This window comes from Leucopleurus acutus (assembly GCF_964270905.1).
Source record: "Leucopleurus acutus genome assembly, chromosome: 19".
Taxonomy (NCBI): Eukaryota; Metazoa; Chordata; class Mammalia; order Artiodactyla; family Delphinidae; genus Leucopleurus; species Leucopleurus acutus.
Window position 1 is genome coordinate 2,064,661 of NC_139161.1, and position 22,054 is coordinate 2,086,714.

The 22,054-nt window shown below is 51.4% G+C and overlaps 1 protein-coding gene across 2 annotated transcripts in view; it reads right to left on the reverse strand.

Annotated features, from left to right (window-relative positions):
• The window catches only part of FAM20A (FAM20A golgi associated secretory pathway pseudokinase), a 44,706-nt gene extending 23,095 nt beyond the window's left edge, over positions 1–21,611 (reverse strand). The window contains exon 1 of one of the 2 annotated variants that reach the window (XR_014326972.1): positions 20,557–21,611. Coding sequence is in view for 1 of the 2 variants with exons in the window: in XM_082861175.1 (XP_082717301.1) it covers positions 20,557–20,912 (356 nt within the window). In the remaining variant the exon portion in view is untranslated. The remainder of the gene's footprint in view (positions 1–20,556) is intronic. The other variant, XM_082861175.1, reaches the window with a different exon arrangement.
• Between the last annotated feature and the right edge of the window lie 443 nt (positions 21,612–22,054).

Genomic DNA, 22,054 nt, shown 5'->3' on the forward strand with positions numbered 1-22,054 from the left:
ATCTCTTGAACACAGGCATTGCACTAGAACTCTATCTCTGTTAGAAGGGAACTCATAAGGTTACTTATTTATTATCTTACTCATCTTATGAATTTCCAAAAGCACTCTGCCATGATGAAAATTATAAAAGCATTACAGTGAGCCTCTAAGGGACTCGGCTTTCGACCTCAGTCTGTGCATCTGTTTGATCCACGGGTCTGTTTCAATATTCTTAGCCTTGACATTGGTCTTAGAAAGAACATTTTCCCAGAGTTGCTTCATTTGGGTGGTGACGAGTTTGGAAAAGTCTTCCTTCGTCTTGTGCTATTTCTCCCGTGAATAAGAAGGAGCTGGTTCAGTGGAACTGACGCCCCCATGCCCAGGAGCTATCACTGGGTGGGGGGCAGTGGATGCTAATGGGTTGGAGAGAAGCTACTGCTTCTCCATCCCATCCCGAGTTCTGCAACGTGGCTGCCCACTGAGCCCTTTAAATGGACCTGGCTGGCCAGTGAAACAAGCTCCCAGGAGAACACGAGAGCCATGGCAATGGCTGGCCCACTCCTCATGGCTGTCCCCGGCTCTGCTCTCACGTGGAGTCATCACGCCAACACCGATGGGGCTCCGTGCCCACCCCTCAGGACCCTCCTCCCCCTCCGGAGGGGGCAGGGGCACCGTCGGCCTCATCTCACAGACAAGGAGGCCGGCACGGGTGAGCTAGCTCCCGGTCATCTGGCCGGAGAGTGCCACCCCAGAGCAGACACAGGTGTGAACCTGGCCAGTTGGCTTCTGAGGTCAGGTTCTGCGTTCCCACTCGACGTGCCTTCCACACTGGGGCCTCCGCCCCGCCTTCCGCTCCTCACGTGGAGGCAGCGCCGAGCCCAGGCTCCCTCTGACCTCCCAGCTCGTCCCCAGGGAGAGGGACCCATAGGCACTTGATGCCACCAGAGCTCCATCCAGCGGGGGAGCGTTGCTGGAGACAACTTCCACTCACCTGGGGGCTGGCTACTGTGGAAGACGTTACTAAGTGGAGTTGGGGATATAGGGACAAAGGGACTTGCTGGACTCACACAGAAATCCGAGATAAAGCGAGGAATCTCGGTCCCCATGACCCAAAATGTGATCTTTTTTTTTTTTTTTTTCTTGGTCTTATCAAAGTGGTTAGACTTGCCCGTTTTGCTCAGACCTTGCTGGGTTTTTTTCCGATTTATTTATTTACTTATTTTTAATTCTATACAATTTTTAAAGGTTACTTTCCATTTACAGTTATTACAAAATACTGGCTGTACTTCCTGTGTTGTGCATACATCCTTGAGCCTGTCTTACGCCCGACAGTTTGTATCTCCCACTCCCCCCCCAACCATATTGTCCCCCTCACTGGTGTCCACTAGTTTGTATCTGTAAGTCTGCTTCTTTTATGCTCTATTCGCTAGTTTGTCGTGTTTTTTAAGATTCCACATATAAATGACACACAGTATTTATCTTTCTCTGTCTGACTTATTTCACTAAGCATAATACCCTCCAAGTCCATCCGTGTTGCTGCAAATGGCAAAATTTCATTCTTTTTAACGGCTGAGTAATATTCCACTGTGTATACGTATACACATATGCATGTGTTGATGGACACTTAGGTTGTTTCCATGTCTTGGCAACCGTCAACAGACCTTGCTGATTTTGGATGAGCTGACAGAGCGAGGACACTCCCGGAGCTGGGACTGTGGTCTCAGTGAGAGACTTGCATCTCTACCCTCGCAACAACTTCCAGACCTATCGCCGAAGATGAGGGCAGACTGGACATCCTGGAGAAGATGGCAGGTCTTCTTAGATCCTGGTCTAAGGGATCCCCAGAGTCGAGGTAGGGACCTAGCAGAGAACTTCTAGCTGGGCCACGTTTCCCAGATTCCGGTCCTGGGCACAAAGCAAAGCACCTGCACAACTAACACACGTCACTTGCTCCGTAAGAGTCGCAAACTGCAGCCTCTCTGGGAGAGTCCCAGTTACATAAAGACAGTAAAGGCTCTGAGAAGTCCTGCAGTCAGCCTTCCTGTGCAGAGGACACTTCCTAAACCTTCCCTTTACAGAGCCCATGACGACACGCACTGGATTCTGTGTGGCGCACAACACATTTTGAGAAACATTAACACTGAACGCTCAACCTCATCACGACGTGACCATTCACAAAGCCAAGGTCCCACAGCTGTGAACTACATTGTTCCATGGGATACGGCCTCCATGGTGTAGACCAGAGGTGGTCAACTAGGGGCAACCTCACCCCTCACGGATGGCAATATTTGGAGACATTTTTGCATCACAGTTGGTGGAGAGGGGTGCTAATGGACGCTGCTAAACATCCTCTAACGCATTCTCCTCTTTTATTTAATTTTCTGTTGAGCCTAGCACGGCAGAAAATCGTCTGCCCCAAATGGCAGTAGTGCTGAGGTTGAGAAACCCCTGGCTAGAGTTACAGAATCATGAGCACAGAAGGCACTTAATCCTCTGATAATGACCTGAAAATTGCTATGATTGATTCTGGTCTCTGCACAACTTAATATTTTCCACAGACAGCATAAAAGCCTTCCTCGGGGTCTCCTACACTCCTCCGAGATCCTCTGCACAGCAAAAACTTTAAGTATTATTTAATTGTATAAAAAAAAACAAAAACAAATGTGGGTCAGCCGTCATTTAGTTGTCAGGCTTCTACTGACCTAACAAGCATATGGATAAAATACCAACACACGTGTTACTTGCAAAGGAGGCACTACTAAATTCTGGTTCTTTCCTCTTCCAACTGTGCAACCTAAAATAGACGAGTGTATGTTTCACACACACACACACACACACACACACACACACACACACAGTTAGCAAATGACACTGACGCTGGAATTGGATGGCTGTGTACCCTCCCTCTCCTCCACCATTTTCCCGAGTGCGAAAAGCAGAGCTGAGGTCTAAAGGCAGCGCTCAGCGTGGGCTGAGAACAGGAGGAGACTAAAATTCCACACGCTGGGTCCTTCAATAAACAAACGTTGACCGGAACATACGTCTTTTCCGAAGTGTCTCACCTTTGCCTTACCGCCTGTCACCAGGCGTGGGCATCGGAAGGAGAGAAGGATCTGACTGCAGGGGCTGGGGGCACGTATTCTCATGGTTTGTAGGCAAACTTCCTTGTGGCTTCCCCACAGGTTAAATTCTTTCAAGTCCTTGGCCCATGCGCTGGCGCTAATTTGCATGGTGTTATCTTTCCATCTGATTTACACGCGGAGAGGATCATTGGCCTCTTTTCCTCCGGAGCATATGAGAAGTCACCCGTGGGGTAGGATAATTTATTGAGATATTAATGTGGTTTTTGTTCTTGTGGAATTTTACCCACCTCTATTCTAAGAAGGGGCCGGACTTTGTGCTTCTTTGTCTTAGGGGGTGTTTATGATCCAGGACCAGGCAGACATTTAGACAGGCTTCCCCACTCCTTCTCTGGCTTGTAAAATGGTTTTATTTTCGGAAAGCCTAAACTCAGCAAAGGGAGAGGCTAGACAGGGGAGAGAGGAGGGAAGTGCAGGCAGAAGCACACGCTTTGGGGGAACAGGCAGATTCGCTGAGATCAGGAAAGGAAAGTTGGCTTGGGGTGGTGAGTCCTGGAGGTGACCCTAGGTGGCGGGAAGCGGCTGTGCGGTGCACCTGGGAAGGCGCATTTCAGGCACCAGGAAATAGTCCCGTGCCCGAGCTCGCCACAAAAGCAGCACTGCCACCCTCATGTACAAGACCAGGTGACAGAATGAGGACCTCACACCTTCTGCTCCCTAAGACCCTAAGGACATTCCCCGACACTAGGGGGTCTAGGGAAAGGAACCCCAGTGACGACTGAGATTGAATTTCCAACCAACCTCACGGGAAACGGGCTTAGAGTCCCACTGGATGTGATTTTAGAAATAGGAATCCTCGGTACATGTCTTCGACACTTGCATTTGGAGAGTAAAATCAGGTTCTGGGGAGAAACAACATGGTCCTGACAGCTCAGTGGTTTCACACAGCAAAGGTTTATCTCTTAGTTGTGCTGCTTTTCTAACGAAGGTCAGTCAGTGGGGATTCTGCTCCACAGAGGGACTCAGGGGTCAGCTGGATGGACACACCAAGACCCCCGCTTGTGGTCTCCCAGCCAGCGGGGCTACAAAAGAGAGGAACTGGAGGGGTTGGGTCCCGGCTTTTAAAGGCTCTGGCCAGGAAGCGATGTCGATCATTTCAGCTCACATCGCATGGGCTGGAACTCGGCACAGGGTCCCCCCAGCTGCGAGGGGGCTGGGACACCCCTGGATCCCGACGCCTCTCCCATAGCCTTGTGCTGCTTCTTGAACACAGGAGGCGTCGTTGTAGTTAATACTATCGAACTCTGCATTTGCGAAGAGCTTCCTGTAAATGTATTTTGGGGGTTCTCTCCCTGTGCTGTCGAAGCCCTGTGACTACATCACTCCTCCAATCCACAGAGGAGGAAAGGAAGGTCTGCACAGTGGAAGCAGCAACACGGTCCATGGAAAAGGAGAAAGTGAACAGCCAGGGTTCTGACCTAAGCCTTTTCTGCCCTTCCACGGAGGCTGCAGAGACGGAGACGCTTTGTCAAGGTGCGTCGGGAACATTGATGGAAACTCCTGAAACATCAGGGTGGTGGCGGAAACTCGGAACCTGCTTATCTGAGAAAGTAATAACTGTACAGAGGTTTCAGTGAGATTTTGCCAAACGGGCTGATTTCCCGGCACAAACCCCTTGCTTTCTGGCTGAAATACAATCGCTTTCTCCTCTTGGAGCTGTGTCGCAATGGGCCACTTGTTTTCACTCCGGGCTTCGCTGGGTCCCTGGCCCCATGCTGTTGTCCCAGAACCACAGCTCTGGCCTGGCGGTGGCATAAGCCCTGCCCAGAGATCAGGGCTTCCGAGCTGGAGCGGACGGAATGGGGAGGGGCACGTCAGAGAGCATCCCACGGGTGGGAGCCACGGGGACCTCTGTCCCTGTGAACAAACATCAGGCGGAAGAAGAGCCAGTGGCCCAGGGGGGTCCACAGGTCTGAATAATAACAAGGAACACAGCTCACCCTCCCCTGACACTTACACTGCAGCAAGCGCTGTCCGAAGCACTCTGCAGTTTTAACTCTTTGAGGCCTCCCAGGAGCTCCACAGAAGGTCAGTATTATTGTTACTACCTCGGGGCCCAGATGAAGGCGGTCCAAGTGAACGGTCCAAGGTCACCCTGCTAAGAAGCGGCAGACCTGTGATTAAACCCAAGCCTGGAATCAGGACATGGGTGAGAGATTCTTCCAATAAAGCTTTTTACCCTGACGGTAAAAAACAAAACTTTAGTCTAAAGATGAACAGCAGCTCTACGGTGTATAAGGACGGACAAGTTGGGCTCTTTGTATAGCTTTTGAGCTTCGTGACAACCTCGTCTCCGGAAGGACCACGGCAGTCCCCACCTGCAGAGTCCAGGACCGGAAGCAGCTCTGCCCTTCCCACCTGTGGGCCTCGCAGGGCTGGGGCTCTGATCGCCACCCACTACTCTTCCTGCGCTGAAAGTGCACCAGGATCCGACCTAAGACGTGAGGCACAGTCGGCGTGGAGGCGGCACCTCTGCCTTGGAAGTCCGGGTTCCGGTGGGACCCAGCTGGTCTGAGCCTCCCATCTGAGGATGGACTACAGCGCCTCTCTTATGGGGCAGCTCTGAGGCTAAAGGAGACGGTCCGGGGGGTGGGTCGTCTCTGCGCCGCGCACGGAGGGAGGGTCCGCGCCCCCAGCTCAGCAGAGGCGGGGCCCGGGGAAAGGCCTCCAGCCAGCGGGGAGCGCCCTGCTTAGCTGGCTTGGTACAGGCCTTGGGAAAAGGAGACAAGAGGAAGGGAAAGGAGGGTTCCTGTCAGGTCAGTGAGGAACGTTAGCTGGCTGGTTTCCCCTCAGAAGGGTGTGTGTGTGTGGGGGGGGGGGCGTGTGGATGTGTGTGTGTACGTGTGTGTGGATGTGTGTACGTGTGTGTGTATATGTGGACGTGTGTGGACGTGTACGTGTGTGTGGATGTGCGTGTATGGATGTGTGTACGTGTACATGTGGATGTGTGGATGTGTGTGTGCATGTACGCGTGTGTGGATGTGCAAGTATGTGTGTATATGTGTGGCTGTGTGTGTGTACGTGTGTGTGGAGGCGTGCGTGTGGATGTGTGTGTACACGTGTATGTATGTATGTGGAGGCATGTGGCTGTGTGTGAGGATGTGTGGTGTACATGTGGATGTATGTGGGTACGTGTGTACACGCGTATGTGTGTATGTGGAGGAATGTGTGTGTACATGTGTATGTGGATGTGTGGATGTGTATGTATGTGTGGATGAGTGTGTGTGGATGTATGTACGTGTGTGTGGATGTGTGTGTACGTGTGGATGTACGTGTGTGGATGTGTGTGTACGTGTGGATGTATGTGGATACATATGTACACGTGTATGTGGAGGTGTGTGTGTATATACGAGTGTGTGGATGCATGTGGATACGTGTGTACACGTGCATGTGTGTATATGGAGGCGTATGTGTGTACGTGTGTGTGTGGACATGTGGATGTGTGTGTATGTATTGTGTGTGGAGGCATGTGTGAAGATGTGTGTGTACACGTGTACGTGTGTGTGTGTGGGTGCGCGCACGCACGTACGTGGGGATAGAATTGCTGACGTCAGTAGACTAATTGCAGGCTGCCCCAGGTCTGTGTCTTCCCCCGCCCACAAGCTCTGGGTATCTGATGTCAAAGTGACTGCGGAGAGATGAACACGCGCACATTCTCTCTGGCAGCAGCAGCTGAGGCTGAGGCCAGGCAGGCCAGGGGCTGGGCTGGAAGCACGGGTGCTTTTCCCTGGCGTCTGGGAACCACAAAGGCTGTTTCTTCCTCCTCTCCTCCACCCACTGGGCATCAAACATCGATGAATGCGGCTGGCTGTTGGTGGCTATCAGATAACCCATACGGAGCATACCACAATAACTAACTAGTGTTCCCTTACCTACTGGCGACTCAGGGCCGCAGGAAGCAGGTGCCCTGCCCCGTGTGTTACACACGTGACCTCAATCTGCCCTCCCGACACCCCCAGGGGTAGGTATGCGGCCCACTTTACAGGGCAGGAAACAGAGGCGGGAGGAAATGAGCCTCAGGCCTCCCAGTGCTTCAGAGGCAGAGTCAGGATTGAAACCCAGAGCTGCCCAACTGCAAAGCCTCCGAGATGCTCCCTTATTCATTCGTTTACCAAACACTCAGTAAGCACCTGCTATACACAGGCAGCGTTTTAGAGCCCGGGGTTACACTGCCCAAGAAGCTAACAGCATCCCGCCTTCTGTTCATTTCCTGTGGCGGCCCTAACAAATGACCTCAAACTCGGAAGCGTCACAGAAATTCATTCTCAGAGCTCTGCGGCCCAAGAGTCTGAAATCGTGGCGTGGGCCAGGCCCTGCTCCTTCTGGGGGCTGCAGGGGAGAATCCATCCTCTGCTTCTTCCCGTTCTGGTGGCTACTGGCGTTCCTTGGCTTGCGGCCACATCACTCCAGCCTCTGCCTTCTTGGTCACAAAGTCTCCTCCTTTTCTGTCTGTGTCTAATCTCGCTCAGCTTTTCTCTTACAAAGACACGGGTCGTAGGATTTAGGGCCCACCCACACAATCCAGCAAGATCTCCTCACGTCAAGATCCTTAACTGCATCTGCAAAGAATTTTTTTCCAAGAGGTAACAGTGACATGTTCTGGGGATCAGGACATGGCTGTATCCACTCGATTCAATCCCTCCTTGAAAAGCTGATGAGGATATACACAAAGCGTATCAATAGACAAGAGGGCATGTGTTAAGAGCCCTGATGAAAATAAAGCAGGAGTTGGTAAGAGAGGGTCCTGGGATCCCTTATGCTGGAGGGGCGGGAAAGATCTCTCTGAGTGGGCAGTTTTGCAAGTTGACCTGAAGGAAAAGAGTCAGCAGATCATCTCCAGTGGGCTCCAATGTTCTGGCCCACCTGGTTGTTTACTTATACCTTAATGAGTAAATAACATTTTGGGGGGCTTCCCTGGTGGCACAGTGGTTAAGAATCCGCCTGCCAACGCAGGGGACACGGGTTCGAGCTCTGGTCCAGGAAGATCCCACATGCCGCGGAGCAACTAAGTCCGTGCGCCACAACTACCGAGCCTGCGCTCTAGAGCCCGCGAGCCACAACTACTGAGCCCGCAAGCCACAACTACTGAAGCCTGCACACCTAGAGCCCGTGCTCCGCAACAAGAGAAGCCACCACAATGAGAAGCCTGCGCACCGCAACGAAAGAGTAGCCCCCGCTCGCCATAACTAGAGAAAGCCTGTGTTTAGCAAAGAAGACCCAATGCAGCCATAAATAAATAAACAGATTAATTAATAATAAAAAAACCATTTTGGGTGCGTTAGGCACAGCGTCCCCTGCCCGGAGAGTGAGGAAGAAGCATTTTCATAGATGCAGATAAAAGTGGTTGTAATATCACAAATTACAAGTAGCCTAAACAGACCGCTAGCTTGGTTCCTGCCAAAAAGAAGGTCTGCAGATCAACTGCTGTAAATCCAAGATCATCGTTTTGGGCTGACCCCCCAGACCTTTCAATGGATTTACAGCCCATCACAGAACAGAACGCCACCTCATCCAGTTACCTGGGGTGTACAGTTTGCAATGAGTTTAACCCAGAGGGGCCCCTGGTAGGTTACACTGCTCACATTAGGCATCCAATGGTTGCTTTATTGATGGTTTTCTAATACCTAAGGTGGGCATTGGCTTATCATCTATTTTTAATATTTTTCCAGCCAAACATTTTGCAGTCGCATTCCACGGCACATGGCTTTGATGCACTGATCACCTGTTGGCTCACCTGTCACAGCAGGTCCAAAAGAATTTTCCGAGGAGAGTCCAAGCTGCTCCCGACCCTTCGGCCCCTCTCTGGACAGAGGTCCGTGGCTTGAGTTCACTCACTGATCCCGTTTGACTCCGCGACCTTCGTAAAGAACCTTTGTTCCTAAGTCCAAGTTCAGCTAATTACTAGGTCTATGTCTCTGTTCCGAATGACAAGCCTGACGACCTACATTCCAGGCACCGCCGAGCGTTTCATCCTAAATGCACTGCCCTGAATGCCTATCAGAAGCTCTAGCAGAGAAAGCAAGATCTGTAATGTAAACGATAAAATACTCTTTTTATGTAAATCTTTTAGGTAAACGATAAAAGTCTCTTTAAAAAAATAAAAATAAAATGGCACCTGCAGGGCCTTTATGGTCATCATAACACACGACTGTAGCGGGCTGCACGCTGCTCCACCAAAAGATGTCTGTGACCTGATCTCCGGAACCTGTGAAAGTGACCTTATTTGGAAAAAGAGCGTGTGCAGAGGTAAGTAAGGCTCTTGAGATGAGATTGTCTTGGATTACCAGGTGAGTCCTAAATCCACGACGTGTGTCCTTAGAGGAGAGAGACAGAGATACAAGAGGAGGTTATGTGATCAAGGATGCCGGAGCTGGAGTGATGCAGCCACAAGCCGAGGGATGCTGGCAGCCAAAGAGGTTGCAAGAGGCACAGAATGGGTTCTCCCATAGACACTCTGGAAGGCCTGCTACCCTGCCCACACCTCGGTTTCAGATCGCAGCCTCCAGAATTGTGAGAGAATAAATTTACGTTGCTTCAAGCCACCAGCAGCGACGTAAACAGTGGCGACCTGTCACGGTAGCCCTAGGAAACAAATACAGTGACTGAATTCTCTTTTTAGACCCTGCTCAGGAAATGCCAAGAGATCCGATGGCTTAAAGACTTGACTCCCAGCTTCCTAGAAGTGCGATGTGTCAGGCATCCAGCTGTCGCTGTGCAGCTCATAAAGCGATCCCGGAAAGGGGTCCAGGTTACTGAGGCAGAAAAGTTTGTCGTAGAAAACCCATCCTGGATGGCATATTTAATTTTTTCATAGCAAATTACATGAGAAGATCTCAGCTTCTCACCATTATATTATAATAACATAGTGATATAATGAACAGGGAGCACACACTTTTCCATGTGTTGCTTTGAGGGCCTCGAGTTGCACTGACGGCGTTTTTGTCCATTTCAGTGGAGAGTTCTCTGAGAGGTCTGGCCTCTTGAGGGTCTAAGGACAAGGCAGCGCTTGTGGTTCTTGCTGAGTTTTTTCATCAGGGGTCCCACACGGAGCTCACGGAAGCCTCGCCAGCCTGGGGCAACGCCAGGGGATACTGCTTTATAATAAAATATGGATTGACTGGACATCTTTCCATGGGGGTACACCGGTCAACCTCTTACTGGCTGTAAAACCCAATCTTTTTCAGTAATGACCTAATTATAGACTGTTTAAAGAGCTTCAGGAAGTAGAAAGGACTCTGCCTATTCATGGTGTTAACAATATTAACAATTATTTTCACAGATGCCTTATAGATAAATGGACAGATAATGGCCTTTGGAAATTTGTTTATAAAATACAGGCTCTTAATACACCTGATAAGGAAGAACAAACCTTCATAATTGTTCTAAATATTATGTTGGTTAATACAAAAGGTTGGTTAATATGAAAGTGTTTAAAAATTTATAAATTTATAAAAATTTATAAAAATTTATAAAACAAACAAAACAAGGATGTCTCACAACATCCTTGTGAGAGGATGCTGTGTACTCATTCCACTCAATCAGAGCATCTGTGGCCTTGGGGAGGATTAGAGTTACTATAGGAGGAATGCAAAGAGAAGACAAAGGGCCAGTTTTCAGCTTTTGACCTCAAAGATGGCCTGCAGAAGAAGGTGGACTTAAAGTCTATCCATAAATAGGCAGGTTGAAAAGAGAATAATTGAAGAGCTAAACACGTGGCCCCAAGGAAGGGGTTGAGCCCATCTTGTCTGGGAGTCAGGGAGGCCGAGAGGCCTCTAGAGGCTGGAAGGACCGTACTGGGAGGAGGGAGACAGTTTCAGAGATGGCTTTCGGCACCCTGCCCCGGGCACTGAGGTGGATACAAGCCTAAGTCAGCACAATTTGTGGGGACACAATTCGGTCCACAGCAGCTTCACTAGATTTGTGAAGGGTTATATTATTTTTCCCATTGACGCACAGGAAGGGGTCTTACCCCTGAGAGCTGCCTGTCCAGTACCCAACAACTCACCAGGAGAAAAGACTACCCTCAAGCCTTTGCTCACTAGAAGAGGACTAAGGTGTGCAGACCACCTCCACTTCGATGGCCATGGTGGCTGCATCTCCCCAGGTGGCCTTGGATCTCCTGGAGCCAATCGAATGTCGCAGAAGTGACATTCATCAGGTTTTAGCCAGGACCTCAAGAGGCTACGCACACTTCCGCTCTCCCTCGGTACCCTGCGGCCACCACGTGAACAAGACCGATTGGCTGGACTGGGGGATGAGAGGCCACGTGGAGCCGTGATCATCATCTCAGCCCAGGTCCTAGACACGGGACTCCATAGGAGGAAGTACATCCCAGATGTGGACCACTGATGCCTGAGGGAGCCCAGCAGGGACTAGAAGAACTGCTTGGCTAAGCCCAGCCCAAATCATTCACCTGCAGAATCACGAGTTAAGTAAATGGTTCTTGTTTTAAGTCACTAAGTATTGGAGTGATTTGTTAGGAAACAAAAGCAGAGAGTACACAGGACCTAAAAGTTGCTCTTTTATGCTCGAGTGGCCAGAAGCATTGGCAAAGTCATGGTGGGGGCCTGGTTATCAGAGAGAATGAGTGATAACAGCTGGGGCTGGGAGACGAGGGGGGCACGAGGCTTGGGTTGCAGGCACATCGATTTTAGGAGAAAAGGAAAGGAATCTACTCTATTTCTGTATCTGCCAAATCAGGGGTTTTCAAATTTTTTCTATAAGTGGGACTTTCTTTTCAAAAGAAATCTTACACAGAATCCCCAATGTATAAAATAGGTCAAACTTATAACTTTTGGGTATAAATTGAATTTATATGGTCAAATATGTAAAATTATTTTTAAAAGCTAATAAGAACAAGAGGGATAATAGGATTATGGACTCAAGCACTCAAAATCGGGGGGGAATGGAGGACAGAATAGTCTTATTTCAGTACCCACTTAATTTCTGCATATTATTTTGGGAGCAGAGTGTAAAAAAATCCTGATAAACACACAGAAGTCATTGGGACAGGAGACAGTTTTTTAACAGCTCTCCTTGCAATGTCAGGACACTCCTCAATGAAACAAAGATGGGAGGAAAGTCATCTGTCCACATAAATTACCCGTGGCTGGCTCAGTGTGCTACAGTGTGCAGAACACAATCAGGTGTGCATTTTCTCATATTACGTCAAGATTGCCTTAAAGTATATACTTTCAAAATGCAAATTCAATCCATCATTTGCAGAACCTGTGAAGCACCTCCAGGAACCCTGGAAGTTCATGAGACACACTGGGAAAATGCTTGTCCCATATGTTCACTCAGAAGAAATCCTGGTTGAAGATATGCAGAGCTTGGAAAACAGCTGTCAGAGCCTTTGGGAACCACAGACTCACCCTCTTCATGTCAAAAGGAGGAACATAGGCCTGGAGAAGGTAAGTGTTTCTCTTGGGATTAACACTCAGGCATCTTGGTTCTCAGTTGAGTTTTGGGAGAAAGAGACACTAGTCCATTAATGGGTCCACAGGAATTCCTTCTTTAGGCTCCCATGAAGAGAGCACGGCTGATTTAAGAGAAAGCCCAAATAAATAAAGATTCCTATCTTCTTGCGGTAATTTTAACGGCTGGTGTAAAAGTTCTGCACATTAGGAATCTGTTACGAATGAATTTATTTTTAAAAATGCAGCAAGCACAAGTTGAGAAGCTTCCTAGCATCACTCTGGTCACATAAGTTCTTCTGGGTCACTTGAGGTCTGGGCACCCAGCCAGGTTTGGGGGAACTGCTCTTCCCACACTGAGCCACGTGGCTTGAATGGAGAGCTCAGTGGAGACTTTCCAATGACTCCACCTCCCCGGCGTCAGTGATTGGTTGAAGCCTGGGCACGCTCCTCAGAACTGGACCAATCATAACCCTCTAGAGCCTAGTCGTATCCCCAGGCCTGGCCAATCAGTGGCTTTGCCCAGGGTCTTTCTTTTCGGGAATTTTAGAAGCCCTTTTCTCTCTCTGGTCCCAGGGTTTTGGGGGCTTGAAACCGCAAGAGGGGATTACAACTAGAGGAAGAACTAAGCGTAGGGAGAGTAGAGACAGCTGACGTCACGGAATTTTGGTTACTTGATTCTCTACATTTCCTTTAAGTGCTTGCGTCGGTGGGAGTTGGGTTTCTGTCATTTGACATCAAAGTACTCTGATGAGTGTAGGCAACACTTTGCAAATACAATGTATTGTTTCCTAAGAAAATAAACATATGCACAGAATGCAAAGTACGCATAAAACTTAAGGGAAATACAGACCTCATCACTTGAACTCAGTAGGATCCAATGACCCCAGTTAAAAAAAAAAAACAAACACAAAAAAAACCCCTGCAACGAAAGGGTGGTTAATCAGGGCTTGACTTGACGATGGAGTTGTGGCTGGTCAGTCTGACTTCCCCCAGCATCTCTGAGCGCCCGAGAGGAGCACAGAAGAGGCATAAATAAGCAGCCGCTGGTTGTGCAGAATTCTTTAACTCAGAGTGAAAAATCATCAGCTGGGCTGTGAGTGCAGATAAACACACTTTCCCTACAGGATTTGTCACTCTTCAGCCACTGAAGAAGATGAACCAGAGAAATAGAAAAGCCCACTGAAACTGACGAAACCGGGATGACTGCATTGGCCAGAAGAGACAATCTGTCCCTCCGTACAGGCTCCATTTTTTTTTTTTTTTTTTTTCGCGGTACGCGGGCCTCTCACTGTTGTGGCCTCTCCCGTTGCGGGGCACAGGCTCCGGACGCGCAGACTCCGCGGCCATGGCTCACGGGCCCAGCCGCTCCGCGGCATGTGGGATCTTCCCGGAGCGGGGCACGAACCCGTGTCCCCTGCATCGGCAGGCGCACTCTCAACCACTGCGCCACCAGGGAAGCCCCAGGCTCCGTTTTGGTGAGCATCACGAAAAGTACTTACCCACGAACTACAGAGCTTGACCCAGGTACAGACAGCTGAAGGCAAGTTTGTTCTCTGAGAGCTGAACTTGACTTCCCAGGGCTGAACAGCTCTGGTCTTCTTCTGCCAGCAGAGCTCTTTTCTAACCCATCCACCTCTCCCACGCTGTCTAAATTCCCATCTCTCCCCAGGCCATCTTGTCTTTTATGGTCCAGCGCCTCAATTCATCTGCCCCTGTGCCAACGACTCCTCAAGTTTCTCTCTACTCTCCACATTTTGCTGAATTTTATTACAGGTTCCTGGCTTCTTGGGAACTATAGTCCTGTGCTATTTTCTATCCCCTGTGACTTCCCAAATTTACCTGGTTGGTTACCAGAGAATCTGATAAAATAGGCCCTTTTCTGGTTCTTAACTGTGCCTCGCGCTCAAGCCCGATGATGCTGGCGGTCTCCAGTTCTTGGCTTCCAAGGTCAGCCTCCAGGGATCGACAGTATTGGATGTTGGCATCTCCAAGGCACTCAAGCTCAGTTCTGTCTTGATTTCACGTTTCAGCCACAGGACATCCTGCCAAGTGGCAGGCCATAAAAAGAAGTAGGCCTTTTCTTTTTCCGCACTACGGTTCTCCTTAGGCATATGTGTGTGTGCCTGCCTATACCGACAGGTACGCAGACGCCCTTACTCCCAGGGACTCCTGCTCCACTAAGGCTGCAGCTGTGTAGAATCCTCGCTCGGCTTTTAGCCACGCGAAGGCCGACTTCAGCAGGATCCACAGGTTCTCGTCGCCCTCCAGTTTAATGAATAATCCCAAGGAAAACACAGGTCAGCACCTCCCAAGGGGTGAGTGGGGACTGCTCTGGCTAAGTCAGGGTCTCTCTGTGGTTCCCACTTTTCTTGAATGAGTGACTTTCGGGCGGCTCCTCCTCAGAAAGTTCAGGGAGCTGAGGCAATTCTCTCTTCTTGGCAAACGGCACCTTTTCAACTTTCCTTCAGGGCTTTTTTTTTTTTTTGGAAATTGATTTTATTTACGCTACTGCAGTAGGGAGAGCACCCCAGATCCAAATTCCAGGATGTCTCAGCAGGCTGGCTTTGCCTTTGCCTTTTATAAGGAGGAAGAGCCAGGTGATGGGTGGGATAATTTTACGGTTAAGATTGTTTTCGTTCAAGGCTTCTTCTCTCCCATAGGGGCACAGGCCATTGACTAAGGGCCCCCAAATCCTGAGGTCGTCTGTCCCCCATTATCTGTCCCACAGATATTTACTCTGGCTCTCCCCTACGGGGAACCATGAAACAGATGTATTCGTGCAACCATGTGCAAGCTGGGGGCTTTTCATGCCTGGAGCACATGGCCATTCATGCTCACATGACAGCTGCCATGATGCTGCACGGTCATAACAATTAATCTGATGGTATAGGGAGAGGATGAGTCTAGTCAGGGAGGGACCAGAGTGGGTGGAAGTAGTCGGAAAAGCCCTTCCAGGAGCGGAAAAGCGAGCACCGTGGACGTCCAGGGATGCAGAGGGCGAGAGCTGCTGGTCAGACAGCATGGATTCTAGAGCCAGACCCTCTGGGTGCAAAGGCTGCCTGAGGTTTGCTAGCTGCCTGACTTAAGAAGACAAGTTATGACCACCTTCCCATCCCCAGTTTCCTCCATAAAATGAAGTAAACACAGTGCTGAACTAGTTTTCCAACCTTGTGGCTTTAAACAATATCCACTGATTAGCTCCCCGAGCTATAGGTCAGAAATCGAGCTCCGCGCGACGGAGTTCCCTGCACGGGCTGTACAAGGGTGAAGTTACGTCATCAGCTAGGCAGAGTTCTTGCCTGGAGATTCTGGGGAAGGATCTGCTTCCGTGTTCACTCTTGCTGTTGGCAGCATTCATTTCTTGTGGCTGTAGGACTGAGGTCCCTGTTTCCTGGCTGGCTGTCGACTGGGGCCCATCTTAGACCCTGAGGGTCACTCATCTCTCCTGCCACATGGCCCCTCCATCTCCAGGTCAGCAATGGGACATCCAACCCTTGTCATATGCGGAGTCTCTGACCTCCTCTTCTTTGACCAGCCAGAGAAAACTCTGCTTTTAAAGGGCTCATGTGATTAGGTCCGGCATACCTGGGTAATCTCCCTAACCCAAGGTCAACCGGTCTGGGACTTCAGTTACATCTGTAAATTCCCTTTACTGCAGTACCCAGATGAGCACTGGATTGGATAATGAGGTGTGTGTACACCCAGGGCCTGGCCTCTAGGGAGCGCATCTTGGAATCCTGCACCTACTTCTCAGGAAATTGTGAGGCCTGAGTTAGCAAGTGTACGTCAAGTACCTGGCACCTACCAAGCATGTCTCAGGTAGGAGGATTTGCATGCAAAGAACTACCAAGTGGAGTTCCCAGAGGGATGAGAATTTGGTTGGGGTAAAAGGGGGCTGTCAGCGGTTGGGACCAATGGAACAGCTGGTGAGCATCTTCCAGTTCTTGGCCGACGGGCTTCCTTCTGATGCAGCTGGAGACCGGAAGTGCCGTCCTCCTTGGATGAACGCTGGTACCCTCCCTGGTTTAGGTCTTTGCCGAGCTGACTGCAATGAGAACTGAGCTCTGAAATGAGGGAGCAGGAACCTGGAAATGGCCTCTGGACGAGCTCTCTCTGAAACCATCTGCTTGGAGCTTTTGGCTCTGAGAAGAGTGGAGAGGTTTCCTCCAGCTACAAATCCAGGGATTCAGAAACCACTAAAATCACAGCTTTTCCCAACCGGCCAAGCAAGGCTCTAATTGGGAGAAAAGAGAAATGGAAGTCCAGATCCCCACTCCTTCTGCTAGCCACACACAGGTGGTGGCTGAGGCCCCTCTTCAAATCCCAGGAGGCTCGTTTCCTTTCTCAGCCTGGCATCACTGGCGGAAGAATCGAACAAGGGGTCCAGGTCCTGCTGACTCTGGGTGAATGTCAAATGGCCGGCACCCCTGAGTGAGACCCCGGGCTTTTATCTGCTCTGTGAGCTGAACTGCCTGTTCTCAATAACTCTGTGTTCCAAACGATCTCGGGCCAGCATGAGATAAGGTGGAAAGAGATAAAAAGGAGGGGATGAGAACAAAGAGATTTTATTTTCTATTCCCCGGATGCCACGGTGGGAAGAAGCTTTTTCTCCAGCAATTCCTAGACCAGACCACGCTCATGCCCAGCTGAATTCTTGCCCGTCTCTTCTGGCGTCACCCCCCCCCCCCCACCCGCCGGCCCCGCCACCTGCTGCCGCTCTCCTACAACTGCTTCGGCTTCTGGATCTCCTCATAGCTTCTCCGGGAAAAACCGGAGCCAATTTACTTCCCTCAAACAGCTGTCATTCTTGCAAAGCTGTCTCTTTGCTGTGATTTTCAAAGGGAGACTCAGGGCCAGGCTTTCTTCAGCGAAGGCAAGCGGTGGAGGTGTGAAGGTGGAAGACAGGGGCATCCGATGGAGGGAAAGACACAGGTACACACACGTGTTTGAGAAATGCTGACTCGGTAAGTGCAGGAAAATATAACCTTCTTGATCCCTGAGGATGAGGTCGAGAAAGAAAAGCACAGAGTGGCAAACTTGCATCTGTGCTGTAGCTGCCGGAGTTCTGACACCAGGCAGGCATGACCCTGTCTGACCTTGACTGTCAGACCAGAGGGTTACAGAGGAACCGACCAAAGATATGAGGGCAAACGGCCAAGCCAAGCTGACCGGCTCTGACATGTCAAAGGACAGATGTTGTCTGGCTCGGGCAGCTGCTGGGCGGGGAAGGAACCCAGAGCTCAGCCTCTAAGATGTAAGGGCAGTGACAACATGAACCTGGGCTCCAGGTAAGCGCTGCCCTCCACCACCGCTTTGAAAGGAAAAGGCTTCATCTGGCTTGTTGGTTTAAGGTCTGCAATAGTGACGACCCCACTTCCCGGGCTCCCTGTGTGCTCTCTTCTCCAGTCAAGAGAGGTGCCGAACGTGTTGGACCGCTCGCTGTGATCAGCGGCCAATGGCGCGACAGAGACATTTTCCCCGACTGCATCTTTAACTTGGATTGCTGCCGCACTTAGTTACATCGCGAGGGGGAAAAGAGAGGAAGGGAGGGAAGAGCAGCTCGTTGAGGAGGTCTGCAGAAAGCTTCGTGACAGCACGAGGATAGCACACCCTACCCAGCGTGTCAACCACATGTTGACACCCCGTGAACAAATACCGATCGAGAACCTGAAACGTTCAAAACAGTGTATCAGCTCCATCTGCCACTGAAGTCAAAAAGAGACGTGCTGCGGAGGAAAAGGCGGGCCGTGTCCTAACTCCTATCGGTGACGAGCTCAAGTTATAGAAAGATAAGTTCTGACTTCATACCAGTACTTATTAGTGTGGTGGTTTAAAATAAAAAAATCATTCACTCAGACTAATGGGCTCCTCTGGGCCACTGGGGAGGAAATGCTGATTTGGCTAGTTTATTACCTGCGCCTCTCCCGGTGAGGCAGATTGGTTTACTGCTACAATTATTCTGGATAGCAGTTAATGATGCTAAGTAATTACTGGTAGGGTGGCATCCACATATGTCTAGAAAGGCCTGGCTTTTCAATACTGGCTGGGTTGTGGCTGCAAACAAGGGGGGCTTGTCTGTGCAAGAGGGAAACAATTGGCAAGGTCACTCCCTGTTGTTGTTTTTTTCCTTTGCTGTTCGTTTTGATTGTCTGCACTGAAATCTGGAGCGTTGGTTGGCCCTGCACATCGCAGCAGGTACTTTTTATGTGTCCTCACATCGTCAGGGCGCTGTCTCACTTAAGGTAATGAGTGACTATCTCTCACAATAGAACTTTGAGTGCAATTCCAATGCACCCTGGCTAATGAGTCTTCCACATTCCATTTTTAGCCCTGGTATATACACGTATTAAAATCCTTGCCTTGACATTTACAATGCAGTTTGGGTGAAGGTTCTCTGCCTCTGGGGTCCGGTTTCAACACTTATAAGTGTAGCTCCCCTCCTGTTATAGCCCACAAACCTCACTTGAGATCTCAAGTATTAAAAGGTAGTGATGAGTAGGTATCACAACTGTCACGTTCAACCAACCACACGAAACTACTCTGTTAGCGCCGAAGACAGCAAGGTCACCAGTCCCCATCAAACCTCCGTTAAATGCCCAAGATCATTCCTGGTCAGTAAATGTGTTTTTCTGACCTATAATGGCACAGAAATCAAGCTCAAAACTCTGTAGGACAGATTGGTGAGAAAGACTTTCGCTTTTCTTCCAAAATATTCCCTTCGACTCTCCGTAAGGACAAAAGTAACGTAGGGAAGTTTAAGGCCACAGGAATGTGAGTTAAGTGACTATCGATCGACATTGACAAAAGCAAGCAACTTCTCCCACGGTCCCTCCTCCAATCCTCAATGGATGTGGAGATAATTTTCCAAGGGCAAAACTTCTAGCTCACTGATCTGCACGTTATTGATGAAATAAAGGTAATATCGAAAATGACAGTGCCTGAGAAGCAATCTCAAACTGCCTTTTTATTGCGGCCAATCAGCAAGAGAATCGAGAACCACTTTCTTTTTAATACAAAATCACCAGCCAGTTGCAACTGAAACACACCACAGTGACTTCAGCCAGTAACTCTCAGTTTTTTTTCTTTTTTCTTTCTGAAGGCCCCCTCCACCCCTGGTCAGTCTCAGCACTACAGAGTAACGAGCAGTAAAACTGGGCTAGCGCTGACCTTCCATAGACGTTTATGTCTACCCATCCTCCAGAGGGGCTATAAAGCCAGCAAAGACATCTCATCTGGAAATCTCTTGTATTAAGAAGAGTGATGGGCGCAGTCCGAAAGTGGACTGAGTGATCTGTAGACCAGTGTGTACTTCAAAACAGAGTCCTAACTCCTGTGAAGGCCTTCTGTCATCAGCTGGGGACCTCAGAACTGACCATTCCAGCTTCTCCAAAGGACCCTCCCACCCTATCCTTTCACACACACACAAAATCCTTCTTAATATTAGCCTACATATGTTTGCCATTTTTTTCCCTCTATATTTTGCCTTGGATTTAAACAAAATTCCCAGGTAGATTTTTATCTTCCCCGTGCCCAAATCCCCACGATAATAAAACCGCCTGCAGGTCGTAACACTCACGGGACAAGCCACTTTGTAAATTGCACAGCGTGGCCACCATTTCAGGAAACTGACCACTGACCTTCTGCCCGGCTGACCTCTCGTGATCTCTGACCCCGGGCAGAGGAATAAGCAAAGGGGAAGAGCCGGGTGGCGGGTGTAGCCTCGGTTCGTGGAAGGCGCCCAGGTCTAGAGGTAGGTGTCGGGTTCGAAGCAGCTCTCTCTCGAGTTGCTCTGCTGGGGAACCTCATTCTGGAAAACCGAAGTCCGGCAGCGGCTTTCCACATCAGGGCCAGGAGAAAGAGGGGGGAGATGGCCCGGGGGACAGAAGGGGCTCAGGATGGACCCCCAGGGGCTCGCGGGGAGAGGAGCTGGGAGCACCTCCTGCTGGCGCTGCTGCCCAGAAGCTCTTCCTCGCGCGGAGATCGGCTCGGGGGCTGGGCGCCGGGGCGCGGGGTCTCACCTGTTCCAGCGGGCCACCTTCCTCCGGTAATAGCGCAGCGCCTCGGGGCCGGCCAGGAGCGAGTCCTCGGGCCCCAGCAGCGGCGGCTTCTCCGGCTCGTTGTACAGCGGGTGCGCGAAGAGGGCCCGCAGCTTGGAGCCGGGGCCGCCGCCGTTCGGCTCGGCCGGGGGAACGTGGCGCGCGGCCGGCCGAGGGGCCGAGGTGGCGGCGCGGTGGGCGCACGGGCAGCCGGGCGGGCGCTCCCGGGGCCGCAGCCGGCGCCGTACCCGGGGGCCGAGGTGGAAGTAGAGGTCGGCGGCCAGCAGCACGCCCAGCAGCAGCAGGGTCCGCAGGCGGTCCCGGCGCAGCCCCGGCATGGCCCCGCCGCGGGGTGGTGGTGGTGGGGCGAGGCGCCGGAGCCCCGGGACGGGGCGCTGCCCGCGCGGAGAGCCCCCTCCGAGGGCGGTGGCCCTTGAACTCTGGGCCGGGGCGCCGAACGCGCGGGGGCTGGCGGCGTGGAAGGGCGTCCCCTCTCTGCGCGGAGCGGTCCCCGAGAGCCGCTGTCTCCCGGGCCCCTGTTTCTCGCACCTTCTCTGCCCCGCGCCCGGCAGCCCGGGAGTCCGCGGCAGGTGGAGGCTCGGGGCGCGGGGACGGGCGGCGCTCGCCTCTCGGAGGAGGGGGAGGGCGGCTGCGGAGCCCGCGGCGTCTCTCCGGAGGATGCGGCCGCTCGGGCTCCTCCTGCGGGCGGCGGGGACGCCCGTGCCCCCGGCTCCGCGGGCCGAGCTGGTGTGCGCGCCCGGCCCCCGGAGGAGGGTGACGCCGGGTCGCCCCCGCCCACTCCCGCTGGCACCTGCCTCCGGCGCCGCCCGCCAGCCAACTCCGAGCCCTCTTCCGGCCCTGCCGGTCCACCTGGTCACCCGCCCCGCCGCGCGCGCGCCTTCCGCCCTCGCCCGGGACCCCCGCTTGCCCTGCCCGGGGCTCAGGCTGGGCGCTTGGTGCGGGGAAGGTGGGGCTCCCGCGGTGCGCGCGCGAGACCTTCGATTTTCATGTTGATTTCCTAGAAAACAAGACAGCTCCCGGAAAGCCTTTCTCCTCTAAGATTTGCCAGGTGTGTGTGTGTGTGCGCGCGCGCGTGTGTGGTCTTTTCTCTCTTTGCATCTTCCCGCAGAGCACCCACTTGATCCATAAGGACTGCGTGTCGTGTGCATGTGCTTGGCACGTACTGGGCGCTCGGGAAACAGCCGCTTAGCCAAGGAAAAAGTTTGACCTTTAAAAAAAAGGCATCGGTTCCACCTAGCATCTTGGCGACTTCCTGTTTGGAGGGAGTTTTGTGCCAACTGCGCCTGCACTGTACCGAGAGGAAATCTGTCTTGCAGCGAAGGAGGGGGGCGTCCACCCCCGCCCGCATGACCCCACTCCGAACTTTTACGGTGAGCTGGGTGTGAAGGCGGGTCCGCCCACATGATTCAGGCTTTCTCCCGATATCCTGTGAGGTCACTTCTACTTCCCCACTCCATTT